The sequence below is a fragment of the Artibeus jamaicensis genome, unplaced genomic scaffold (genome assembly GCF_021234435.1).
Source record: "Artibeus jamaicensis isolate MK-2021 breed Jamaican fruit bat unplaced genomic scaffold, CSHL_Jam_final contig_755, whole genome shotgun sequence".
Classification (NCBI taxonomy): Eukaryota; Metazoa; Chordata; class Mammalia; order Chiroptera; family Phyllostomidae; genus Artibeus; species Artibeus jamaicensis.
In genome coordinates, this window is record NW_026521950.1 from 1,585,486 (window position 1) to 1,598,348 (window position 12,863).

At 59.3% G+C, this 12,863-nt stretch overlaps 1 protein-coding gene across 1 annotated transcript; it reads right to left on the reverse strand.

Annotated features, from left to right (window-relative positions):
- Window positions 1–400: 400 nt before the first annotated feature.
- CCNE1 (cyclin E1) lies at window positions 401–9,286 on the reverse strand. Its single transcript, XM_037145186.2, has 12 exons — window positions 9,084–9,286; window positions 8,580–8,631; window positions 8,384–8,471; window positions 8,114–8,182; window positions 5,120–5,265; window positions 4,887–5,022; window positions 2,620–2,766; window positions 1,987–2,082; window positions 1,704–1,838; window positions 1,497–1,608; window positions 1,238–1,395; window positions 401–1,011 (listed from the first exon to the last, which is right to left on the reverse strand). Exons 2-12 carry the CDS (start codon window positions 8,600–8,602, stop codon window positions 889–891), a joined length of 1,233 nt encoding a protein of 410 aa, XP_037001081.2. The 5' UTR covers window positions 8,603–8,631; window positions 9,084–9,286; the 3' UTR covers window positions 401–888.
- Window positions 9,287–12,863: the final 3,577 nt, after the last annotated feature.

Below are 12,863 nucleotides of genomic sequence, written 5' to 3' on the forward strand. Positions count from 1 at the left end.
GACCGTGCACTGCAGGCCTTCGAGGGACAGTGACGTCCCCCAGGAGCCAGACACGGGCGACTCCACTGGGGTCATGGTCAGAGCATGTCCCGCATCATGGCCTTGGGCTGCAGGCACCTCACTCGGCGTTTTCTCCTTCACGGTGGTTGCTGGCTGCCGCGTGAAGGCCTCCTGACCGAACTCTAGGGTGGGGGAGGCCCTCTCGGACCCGTGGGAGATGGGCTGGACGGGAGCCCCCTCCCGGCTCCAGGCCCCAGGGAGCAAGTGAGGCAGCAACCTGAGCTGTCCCCAAGTTCCCTCTGAAGCGCCCTTGCAGGGAAGCGTGAGCTTCGGGAAGCAGGCAGTTAAAATCGAGAACGGGCCACAGAGCTGACTTCTAACTTGAGTGACCAGACGTGGCTCATGAAACCAGCTGTCTCGAGGACAGTTACCTTTATTAAAAACAGACAGACGTAGCAGCACTCGGAAACAACAGTTCATAGAAGGCGTCGGACACTGTCAACTGAGAGTGCGGAGGGCGGCCCGGCGCTCACACCTACCCCACATGGCACCACGCACCCAGCACACCCGTGGGGAGGCCGGCAGCACCATGCGCCCCTCGGCCCCGGCCTCAGTGTCCGTCAGGCCAAGCAGCACCCTCCGTAGCAGCATCGGGAGCACGCACCGGCGTCTGGAGGTGGCTGGTGCACTTGACCCACTCAGGAAAAAAACGTGAGCATGTCGTGGGAACGCCTCTCCCTGCCCCACGACAACCACAGAGCACCTGTGCTTTGGGGGAGGACGCTCCCCGGGTCCAGTCTGGGCGGCGGAGGTGGCGCCCAGGTGCAGGCCCGCAGGGACGGGAGCGAGCGGCTGGGCACGACTGTCTTTGGTGAAGAGGCTGGAGTGTCACGCTGCGTCCTGGTCGCCGCTCTGCTTCTTGCCGCTTGGCGGCGGGGTGAGGAGCCCGGACGGGGGAGGAGAAACCCTGTTTTGCTCGGACAACACGGCTTTCTTCGCCTGGGCTTTGTCCTGTGGGTTGGGAGAGTGAGGAGTGTGAGGGTGGAAGAGTATCCTTCGGGCACGACTCACTGTGTGCTTTGCTCTCCCGAGGGAGGGGGGAACAGCAAAGAACAATCTAGAGGTCTGCGCCGCGCCACACCACACGCAGAGGCACACACACTGAGCACAACACTCCTTCCTGAAGGGGCAGGGGGCACGGAGCCTGACTCGGGGTGTGTGGGGGGCCAAGACTGACCAGCAGGTCCAAGCTGCCCAGGTGAGTCTGGATGTTGTGGGCGTCTTCGGCAGGAACACCCCGGAACTGCTTCAGCTTGGAGCTGCCCGTCTCCTTGATGACCATGGCGAAGGGCACCATCCACTTGACGCACTTCTCCACGTCACTCCACTGGAACCCTGCAGGGGACACTCGTGACAGGGCACGCCCGTGCCAGGCTCCACTGGCACCAGCCCTGCCCTCGAGCCCCGCGCCAGGGACGCCCCAGGACACCACCTACCGGAGACCTTCTGCATCAGCTCGCACGAGGAGAAGTGGTACAGCGCGGAAGCGGCCAGGACGCCGTAGGAAAACTCTAAGCAGCCGATGTCCAGGACGCAGAGATCCAAAAGCTATGGGGAGAAACGGGGCGTGAGCAGTCCGCCAACACCCCCTGGGTCGGGCCCTGGGCTGCGGGTGGGGCGGGCGCCCCGTCCCCGGCACTGACCTCCACAATCTGGATGAAGACCTGCTGGGGATACTGAGGCAGGAGCACCTCGTACAGGTCATTCAGGTAGGCCACCTGCATGTACACGTTCAGCCAGGACACGATGGTCAGGGGGCTTAAATGCCACTTAAGAGCCTGCAGGAGACAGGGAGAGACCCGTGGTTGGGAAAGTGAAGACGTCTCGCTCCCCCATCTGTCCTCCAAAACGCAGCCCGGGCCCAGGGACCCAGGCTCAGCAGGCTGCGGAAGGTGACACGCAGCCGGGAGAGGACCTGTGGCCCACCTTCATGATGATCAGCTCCATGGTGAGAATGTCGTCTCCCGAACAGGCCCCATCTGTGACGTAGGCAAACTGGTGCAGCTTGGGGGGGTAGATCTCCTACAGGGAGGGGACGGAAGAAACCGCTAGCAAAAGCCCATTCCCCACCCCACCACCCCGCCCCCCCGAACCTGTAACGAACACCCGGAGCCGTCCTTCCCAGCGTGCCGGCCCGGAGAGGGGGCGCGCTGTTGACGGGAGAAACCCTGGAGCTGCTGCCGGGGTCCCCGCGGTGTGGAACCGTGGCCCTCTCCCGTCACGCCCGCGCTCACGCCCTCACTCAGACTTGCACTTCCTGGGCACGCCTTTGAAACTTTCACCTTTCAAAAGACCTTCAGCAACAGCTTTGGAAGCTGGGCCTACCCACCCTTCCCATCACGCCAACATTTCAATCCTCTCAGGCCAAGTTTAATATTTTTGCTCCAAGTCCCTGCAATGACCTCGGCATTTCACACACTCATGCTTTTCGCTCTCGGTTAACTTTTAGCCTTTTTCCTCCTGGAGTCTCTTCACTTTGGCGGGACTCTGGTGAGACCAACGTAGGGTCGGCATCGGCAGTAGAGAGCCGACCCCCCCATGTCCTCCCACCCCACACACCTCGAGCTTGGCAGCGATGAACAGGGATGAGATGCCAACCAGCTGCAGGAGTGTCTTCACAATGTCCTGCTGTGTCGCCATGTAGCGGTCGAAGAAGTCCTGCGCCAGGTAGAAGGTCTCTCTGTGCAGCTTGTACACCTCGCACACCTGCAGGAACACAGTTTCAGAACTTGGGTCGCTTGAGGAGAATGGGAAGAAAAGGACGCGTCCCGTGTCTGGTACAGGGCGACATCGGTGAAGGGAGAGAGAAGCCGGGTTTTCGAAGGGACAGTCCCCTCGTCCGCCCTGCCCTGTGACACCTTCAGGACGAGTGTTCGCACAGCATGGCCTGTCACGGAAAACCAGAATCTTCCTCAAGTGCTGCCCCTGTAAGTTTCATCACGGCTCAGGGAACACACGACGCGGGGCGACATCAGGAACCACGTGGAAAGGCCCGAATGTGCACCTACCAGAGGCTGCAACGTACCCCAACTCTGCATCCCCGGTGGCCAAGCTGCCTATGGACGCGTCCCAGAGGCGGGCGGAGTCCAGGCTGTCACGCGGACACGCACGGGGGACCCGCAAAGTGCCTCCTGGAGTTCCAAAGTGGAAGGGCACCCAGAGACAACCGATGAGCCAGCACCGGACACCCGGCCAACAGCCCAAGGGTGGTGGACCACTGACCAGGCAGGTCTGAACCACACGGGCCCACCGCCAGACTCACTGTCAGCACACAGGACAGTGCTGTCTGTGTGCGTCCCCTCCCTGATGGTCCTCTTAACACCGCCGTCCCTGTGCCGCGGAGACTGTAAGGCACCGGTAGCAAATATAAGGCCCTTGGGCCAAATCCCACCTCCACCTCGTTTCTGCCCGGCAGCAGCGCCGGGCTCCTGGCCCCTAGTTAAGCAGTAGTTACATTTACAGAGTCCTATAGTCACATTCGGCCCTTTGTAGGCCACCTTGAGGCTGACGTGACCCCCGGTGACAATGACTTTGACACCCCTGACATACACTATTTGTGATCCACACAAATCATGCAAGACAAATAGTGCTACAAATGTCACAGCCCTGGCTGCTGTGGCTCAGTGGGTGGAGCGCTGGCCTACGAACTGAAGTCGCCAGTTTGAGTCCCCGTCGGGGCACATGCCTGTGTTGTGGGCCAGGTCCCGGGCTGGGGGCACGTGGGAGGCAACCAATCGCTGGGTCTCTCACACCTCAATGTCCTTCTCCCTCCCTTCCCCTCTCTCTATAAGTGAACTAACAAGATCATTAAAAAAATAAACATGACGGTGGTAGTGGCTGTGAAACAGGGTGACCTGCACCCCAGTGGACGTGCCGAAAGCAGTTCAACCAACAAAGACCAAACACCACCATCCCCGGTTCACTGAAAAGACCATCTTCGCAACGACAGACACCCTGCCGAGGGTCAGACGCCCGTCGCACTAGACCTGAGCACAGAGATGAGGCGGAAGGCAGGACTCCGGCCGTGATGGGTCACAGGGCAGGGACCACCAGGGCTGTCACTAGGACGACCCTGAGGCCTCCCTGCCTCCTGCCGTCCTTCTGCCCCACCTCAGGTCTCATGGTCACCAAATTGCCCCATCCCCTGTGGCCAACAGGACAATGAAAAGACTGAGACTCCTAGGAACGAGCCTTCCTAGCGCTGAGACCACACGACCCGACCCAAAGCTCGGTCACTGACACACCCATCAGACCGATTTGGGACCACGGGGGAGCTGTGGGCACAAAGGGGGCTGAAGGAAAGAACCTCCCAGGGCCATCTGATCACCCGTTATGACAGGGCAGGTCACGGTGGGTAGCCACGCCCCTGGCCCGTCACTCCTGTACCAAGGTTCTAAGGCAGCCCTGTCCCTTGTCTCTGTGTGTCTAGGTTGACACACCTTGGAGATGCCAGAAGTGATTCCCCTCAAGGCGGGGCGGGGCTCTTAATCCTCAAGAGAGCACACAACCTTAACTCTCCTGTAATCCCCTCCGAACTTTGCTTCCTCCCACTGCCTAATCCTCAGCCCTTTCCCAAAGGTGTAAAAGCTGGAAAACTGTGAAGGAAAAAAACAGATACCAACTTAGAAACATCTAGTGGGTAAAAGACTTCGGAAATTCTTTCAAGGAGGCATGCAAGGAAAAGGCAAGGAAAAGCAAGACCGTGGTAGTGTGACTGTAGCTTCTGAGACTCGAAATGTGCCGTTGGGACCAAACCCATGGAGATCGGAGCAGCGCAAAGGCTCTGGGAAGGGCTCTGCTGCCGGCTGCCAGGGAGACCAGCTCACCTCCATCAGCCAGTCCAGAAGGATTGCTCGCATTTTCGGCTGCAGGAGAGGGTGCCGCTGCAGAAAGTGCTCGTCCCTCAGGTACGTCTTCTCTTTGTTCAGCATGATCTTCCAAACCTCCTCTCGGTTTGCCCAGCTGCAGAAAACACCACCAGGCAACAAAGCAATAGACAGGGGTCAGCATGCGCCCCTGGCGCTGATGGCTGGGGCGAGAGGCGGGGGCAGGGGCTCACTTCAGCACAGGCAGGGGGGTGGCTCGGGCTGGCCTGGCGATGGGGGACTTGTGCGCAGAGCTCGGGTACCCCAGCTCGTCCTCTTCCTTGTCTGGCGTGGGGATCAGGGAGCATGGGTTCTCAGAAGCTGCACGGTCATCCCAAGGCTAAAAATGAAAAACATGTTTTTCAATGTTGATGGAAACCAGCTACTTGCATGTTCAGTGATTTGTAGAAGAGCCAGTAACTCAAGGCGTGTCTTCACCCCAGAGAGCCACCGCCAGGCCGAAGTGGGGCGGAGACACTCGAGTGAGGAAGAGCCACAGGAAGGACCCTGAGCTTTCATTCCACTGCCGTTGGAGCGTCCTCGAATGTGAGTCAGCGTCTGAGAAAACGCCGAGGGCAGAAGCATTCCACCCCTGCTCATCATTCTCCCACGAGGCAGGAGCGGCACCGGGGTGCAGGAGGGACGAGACACTGCCCACTGCGAACGGCTCTCATGTTGTCACCAAAACCAGAGCACAGGTCCACGTGGAGCTCGGCAAGACACTGGGCACAACTGTAGTGCGCCGGGGCATTGCTCAGTCATGGTTTGTACTTTAACAACTACAACTCAGCTCCAAAACTTCCTTAGCCCTGGCTGGTGTGGCTCAGTGGATTGAGCGCCAGCCTGAGGACTGAAAGGTTGCCGGTTTGATTCCCAGTCAGGGCACATGCCTGGGTTGTGGGCCAGGTCCCCAGTAGGTGGCATGCAAGAGGCAACCACACATTGTATTTCTGTCCCTCTCTTTCGCTCTCCCTTCCCCTCTCTCTGAAAAGAAATAAAACATTTAAAAAATAAAATTTAAGAACTTCTTAGAAGCAGAAGGCAGAATTCCCAATAAAAGTGCTCACATAAGCACTCTCCGTTCACAAGAATAAAAGTTCAAAAGTGTGAATCACCACCCACGACTGCTTCCCCGCTTTGAACGGCAGGTCACATCGACGTGACATCTTCCTTGGGCTGTGGAACCAGCCAAACATGTCACGTAACAGGGACTTTTCGTTTCCCTCCACTCAAAACAGATCAAGAAGAATCTGCCCAGTGGGAACCCAGTCGAGCCACAGGCACAGGTGACATGAAAGTCTGTGGGGACAGACTGGCCTCGGTCCCGGGACTGAGACACTCTTTCCGAGCAGGTGTGACCGGCCTGCCTTCAGGGAGAAGCAAGAGGGTGGCAAGCGCCCAACCCTGCCCGTTGCTGACGACCCAGCTCCCCGCACCCCTTACAGTCGGCAGAACTATCTTATTAGTTCCGAGAACTAACGGAAGTCCAGGCTGCCGCTTCTGCAAGAAAGTTGCATCCCACACAACGGGGACCTGTCAAATGGACTTCAGTCAGGTGACGTCCGTTCCCCCTGAGGCCCAGGTGACAGGGACAGGCCCCGTGCGGCCCCCGGTGGAGCAGCTGCACGGAGGTCGGCGTGGCGGCTGCTGTGCTGGGCCCCGCTAGGGTAACATGTAAGTCTGTGTAACTAACAGGCAAAAGGGCTCTGTGTCACCCCCAAATCCTACCTTCACGAGTTGACACAGAGTAGAAAGAGCAGGTGACATCCCAGCCATCTACCCCACTGAACGCACACAAACATGTCACCGGTGATCTCTGGAGAACCAGAGAAGGCCCTCCAGTGGAGTAATATGGCCATTCATACATCACACGTCTCAACCCTCCTCAGCGGGGGACGGGGCCACCGACCCATCTGGGGCACCCTAGGCACCGCCCCAACAACCCTTCAAATCAGACACTCCTAGAAACACGACCTCTGCCTCGTCCTCCATTGGAAACTCACTGCAAGCACAGCCGAGAAAGTAACCGAACTTGAATTTCACAAAGTAGAGAGACGCGCCAAAGTCAGCGTTGCTTGGTTTGGTGATCGATTGTAAGGGGAGAAAAAGAAAAGGAAAGAACGTGGGATGTACTTATTTCCTGTTCTCAAGTGAAATATTTCTTCTCAAATAGAGAAAGGAGTCACATACCCCTGCTCGATATTCAGTGGCATGGGCCCAGAAATGCTCATCGCCAGGCCCTCCCTTGTGACGGCAGGTGATGTGGCCTGCGGCTGCTGCTCACGGCCCTACGGGAGGTGTGCGCTGCCCGCTGTCCCTGCATCGGGGCTGCGGCCCTGGGCTCGGATGCCGACCCCGCCCAAGTTCACCTGGCAGAGCGTCGGAAGGCCTGGCCTTCTAGTCTGGAGACAGGCAGCCTCCTTGCTGCAGCCGTAACTACAGTCTGCAGCCGCCTCTGGAGGTGGAGAGATAATACGGGCTTTTCTGCCACACACTTCTGATATTATAATGTTATCGGGAGCACGCAGGAAATGTGGCGGGAAGTCCATGAAGGAGGGCGGGAGACCTGGGCTAGTCGGAAAAGAAGTGTGTGGGGGCACACATATCGTCACACAGCACGGCCCACTGGCACTTGGGCTGAGGCCGGGGGAGCCTCAGGCAGCGGCCACCATAGGCCACAGCTGGGTGGGCTGGAAGAGCTTCAGGAAGCGGGGTTCAAGTTTTGAACCTGATCTAAAGGCCCTTAAGGGAAGGCCTGCAGCTCCGTGAGGCGAAAACCCACGTATGAGTGGGGGGAGCCATCTGTGCACACACACAGGCCTTCCTCCCCCTAGTCACCCAGGGAGCTGTGTGTCTGCCCCCCCCCCCCCAGGTTCAGCAGCCCAAAGAGGAGGCTGGAGGCCAGACTCTGCCCCAGGCCACTGAGTCTCTTCCCTGAGGCTCAGTTTCTTCAAGGACAGAAGGAAAGGAGAGAGTTACTTCCCGTCCATTCCCACTCCCCCAGATATGAGCACGTATTTCAACACCCAAGGCTGGCAGAGGTCCGCACTCCCGAACAGGCACAGTGCTCAGCCGCAGGACCATGGCCACAGAGAAAAAGCCTTCCGCAAGTGGCCACACAGGACAAGACCCCACAGACCCATGGGGCAGGCAGCCCCCACTCAGGCCCAAGCAGCAAATGAGCCCACCTGACTGCCGCTCTCCATTCTCGGGGGCTTGTCGATTTTGTCAATTTCTTCATCTGGATCTTGCAAAAACTGACATCCGACAATCCCCAACGCCAAGCAGCCCACAGACAAAACACACAGAGAAAAAGAGAGCTGGTTAGGTTATGAACGGCCTCCGCGAACGCACACAGCCCTTCACAAGCTCCATCAGTAACTACCTGGGCAGAGCCCTAAGGGCACCCAGGTAAGATGGGGGGCCCATGCGTCCCCACCTGTCTCCTTTGTACTCACAACGGCCACATTTGCCTTCCTCTTCCTGGAGTGAGCAGAGACATCGGCGCCGCTCTCCTCCTTCATGCCGTCTGGCTCTTTGGCATCCCTGCAAAGCCAGGGTGGCACAGAGGTGAGGGCGAGTTGTCCCGGGTGCGGGCCACCCCTCCCCCACCGCCACACACACTCCCTTCCCCACAGGGGCCAGGCCACTCACCTCTCACTTCTCTCCCTCGGCATGGCGTGGGGCGCAGAGTCAGACCTGAGGCCTGAGGGGCACAAAGTGGGTCATGGGGTGAGCACGATCCGCGGAAGGGACCCGGGCCTGCCGGCCCTCCCCGAACACCCCTCCCCCTCCCGCGCGGCAGCGGCGGGAGCCTCCCGGCCCGGTCGGGAAAATGGCCGATGGGCCCGGGGTGGCTTGTCACCCACGGCGCTGCCAACAGCCCGCGATACCGGGTCCGAACCCGGGGTTGGGGGGGCTCCGACGTCCTCCGAAAGCTCTGCCAGCCCATCGACACCCTCGGGGCCCGGGCTGCCTCAGTCTTCCCCTCAACACCTCCTCTGCTCCCCTCTGAGAGACCCTGCCCGGGCACCCCGCGTTGACGCCCCCGGGGACCCAGAGACCCGGCCTCGCCCCACCCCCACCCCACCCCACCCGGGCTGGCCGGACCCGGGAGTCCTCGCCCGCCGCGCCGTTCGCAGCCGCGCGGGGCCTCACCCGAAGCCGGGTCGCGACAGGCAGGCAGCACGCGCGGAGGCCGGAGGCAGGCGGGCGGAGGGGCGAGCCGGAGGCCGGGAGCCGGGCGGCAGCGGCGGCGAGCGCGCGGCGGTGGCGGGATCCGCGCCTGCCCCCTACACCGTGCTGGCGGTCGAGCCGGCTGCTCCTGCGCCCGGCGAAGAGCGGGACATTTAAAAATCTCAGCGCGCGGAACCGGCCCCCGGCCCGCCCCCGCACCCTCCCGCCACCCTCGGCCCCGCCCCGAAGAGCGCCCGGACTGCCCGGCGCGGTGTTCAGCACCGCCCCCGGCCGCGCGGACTGGCCGAGAAGCCGGACCGCTGGGGGCGGGGCCACATCGGGGGCGGGGTCGGGGGCAGAACCGGAGTTGGCGGGGCGGGGTTAAGTGGCGGCGTCTGCGCGCCGGGGGCGGAGCCAGTAAGACGGGCGGGGCTAAGTGACAGGGCCTGCGCGCCGGAGGGGCGGGGCCCAGTGACAGGGCCTGCGCGGGGCTGGGCGCGGGAGGCTGGCTGGCGCGCGCCGCGGAGGGCGGGGCCGTTCCGGGCAGACGCGGTGAAAAGCCGCGTGGCCAGCCCTGGGGGAATGTAAACACGGTGGGCGACAAGGGTTCAGACATGACAGCGGTCCGGCCAGGTGGGGCCATAGTTTCGCCTGGGGGTTGAGCTGAAGGACCTGCAGTCAACCCGCCTGCCCTGCGCACGCACTGTCCCTCCTTGCACGTCCTCCCCGCCCCCGAGACGCAGGGTTCCGGGCCCTGAGTTGGGGCGGGGATGTGCCCAAGGTCACAGCCTCAGGTTGCTAGGCCTATAACCCGGGCCTTCAGCAAGCCTTTGGGTCTGGGGCCCCTGTGGATCAGCTGTTGTTTCTGGACACACGTCCGCCCATCCATGCATACACATGCATGCATTCATTCATTCATCGGACTCATAGTCCAGCACCTTCAAAGTGTGACTCTATCCACCAACGCTTGAGCATCAGAAGGCCTCGCCAACCCGGGATCCCGCGTGGCCCTGTCCGGCCAAAAGCATTGAGAATTTCCCATCAGCCATAGGCCTCCAGGACTCCACAGGAAGTGGCAATCAGCCCCTTTCAAGCCTTCCCTTCAATGCCCTCCCCTTCAATGCCCTCCCCTCACAGTTCCAGTCACCCTCTGTCCTTTCTCAGCTCAGAGCCACGGGGCCTGGTGTCACCTGTTCTGGCCCCCTTGGGCTCCCTTCCTTCTTGAGAATGTCAAGGTCCCAGCAGCCCTTCACTCTGGAGCACCCTCTGCCCAAGAGTTCTCTCCACCTCACCGCCCAGCTGGCTCGTTCACAGCCCTTGCTGTCCTGCGTTCCTTGCTCCTCGCTAATTGCCTTGTTTGGTGTCTCTGTCCCTTCCTCCTCTGTCTGGCTCACTGAGGTATCTCTCAGGTCTTGGCCCAGTGCCTGAAGGAAGGGAAGCACTTAAATTCTATTTGTGAATGAGTCCTTGAAAAACACAGGGGCCCAACTTTGGAGGAGCTTACCGGCTAGTGAGAGAGACAGGTAGAGAGCAATCGTAGCTTGAAAGGACCTTCAGCACTCAGCTTCTAGAAGCTGCAGCAGAGGCTCCCAAACACTCCCGAAGCCCTGACACACTCTCACTTCTGTGTCCCCCCTGCACCCCCCACCCCCATGATCTTATTTTTTCATTGTTTGGTTTTTTTTAGATTTTATTTACTTATTTTTAGAGAGAGGGGAAGGAAGACAGAAAGAAAGGGAGAGAAACATCAATGCGTGGTTGCCTCTCCCATGCCCCCCCCGGGGACCTGGCCCATAATCCAGCCATGTGCCCTGACTGGGAATTGAATTAGTGACCTTCTGGTTTGCCGGCTGGCAGCGCTCGATCCACTGAGCCACACCAGCCAGGGCTTGTTTTCTTTTTTTAAAATTTATTTTGTCTACATGGTCTTCGTGAAGTTAGAGTTGGGGTCTTGCTGAAGAGTGTAATTTGCACCCCCTCCATGAGGCCACTGCTGCCCACTGACCGTTCGGGGGCTCTGAAGTCAAGGTTGCCAAGGTGACTTGCTCAGGTTGTGTTAGGCAGGCTTGGAACCCAGGTTCCTGAGCTCCCAGCCCCACGCCCTTTGGTAACAAAGATAACAGGTACCATAAACCAGGATTCCCAAAATGGCAGCTGTGGGCTAAATCCTTCCAAATGCTATCTCAGTGAAAGGTGGCAATAATCTCATAATATTAGTGCCAGGACTGTCCTATTTCCCAAGGGCAACCGTCTACCTCCTAGGGTGATTGGGGGGACTAAGTGAAATGACGCAGATGAATCACTTAGTCCAGGGCCTGGCACACGGTTAGTGCTCCATGCGTGACAGTGGTGACAGTGACAGGTGGGACAGAGTTTTCCTCAGCGGTTGGGGCAGTTTACACTCCCACGAGCAAAGAGAGAGTTCCAGACGTTTCGTATCCTGGCCGACGCGCTCATCCGCTGGTGCAATGGAGAAACACACATGATATATTTGTTCAATGGTATAGGACACAGTAAGAAGACGGAAACCCCACAGGAACGGCAGCAGTGTGAATGGGTCTCAGACATAATGCTGAGCAAGCAGCCTGACACGAAAGCACATTACTGTGAGCTTCCGTTTCATTGAAGTTTCATAAAAGGCAAAAATGTGGTGACAGTGATCAGAACTACCTCTGGGTGGGGGGACAATGGCCAGCAGGGGGCCAGGGGACCTTCTGGGTACTTGCTACACCTGTTTTAGTTCTTGATCTGATTGGTGAGGCCCTAATGATATTGGAAGGGTCAGGACCAGAGCCAGGATACAAGGCTTAAGGAGAGGTCAGCTCATGGGGGAAGTCCTTCTCAAATAGGGTCCCTTAACCTGGGACACCAAGACAGCCCAGGCAGTGGCCCACCGACAGCGTCAGCCCCTTGGGCACACTTTCCTAGGCAACTGGTGTGTCATAACCTTCAAGGGCTCCTGAAGTCACCGAACAGAGCCAAGGAGCAATGCTGTCTGACAGGGTCAGTCGCAGCAGGCGCGGGCCGGGCTGGGAGTGGAGCCAGCGGGGCCTTGCTGTCACACAGAGCGGAACCACGGCTGCTGCCCGGCCGAGCCCATGGAGGGGGCCTCGGAAGGCTGCAGGCTGGAATACCCCAGGCAGAGGGGCCAAACTGCCTGCGCCGGAGTGAGCCACGGGGCAAGCTACTCCTGCCACACGGGCTAAAACACGAGACAGCCCAGCCCCCATGTGAATGTCCCTATTTTTGGGTTTTCTGAAAACAGGCACAAATAGGAGACATGATGTGTGGGGTTGGGGGTGTTGGAGAAAGGAGGCCTTGGCACCGCCCTGCTGGTCAGGGTCTCAGTTTCCTTTGGGCACCAGTCTGTGCACTTTGATGGGCAGGGATCTTGTCCAATCAGAGCACCACATTCCTGACCCTGCCATTGGTTCAGAAGAGGTAGGCACATGACCAAAACTGGGCCAATGAAAATCCTTCGGTGTTGCTAAGCAGACAGGAAGTGAGCCTGGGATCAGGAGGCCATCTTGCCACTCAGGGTGACCTGCCTTGGAGGGAAGCTGGCTTCTGATTGGTTGAGTTGCACTTAAGCTCAGGACCCCATTACTAGGAAGTTTCCAGATGTTGGAGCCAATGAAATATTTCCATGTATTTATTTGGCCTGTTTGGGTTGGAGTTCTCCTTGCTTGCCACCCAGAGAACCATGAGTGAATGACAGGATGGTGACCCTCAACCTTAGACCTCTGAACCCGTGTGCGCCCT

Coding starts and splice junctions, on each gene's coding strand:
- CCNE1 (XM_037145186.2), bottom strand. CDS start 8,602: ATGCCGAGGGAGAGAAGTGAGAG. Junction 5,266..8,113: donor GAATGGAGAGCGGCAGTCAG/GTGGGCTCATTT, acceptor TTTCATTTTTAG/CCTTGGGATGACCGTGCAGC. Junction 2,083..2,619: donor TCATCGCTGCCAAGCTCGAG/GTGTGTGGGGTG, acceptor CCCTCCCTGTAG/GAGATCTACCCCCCCAAGCT.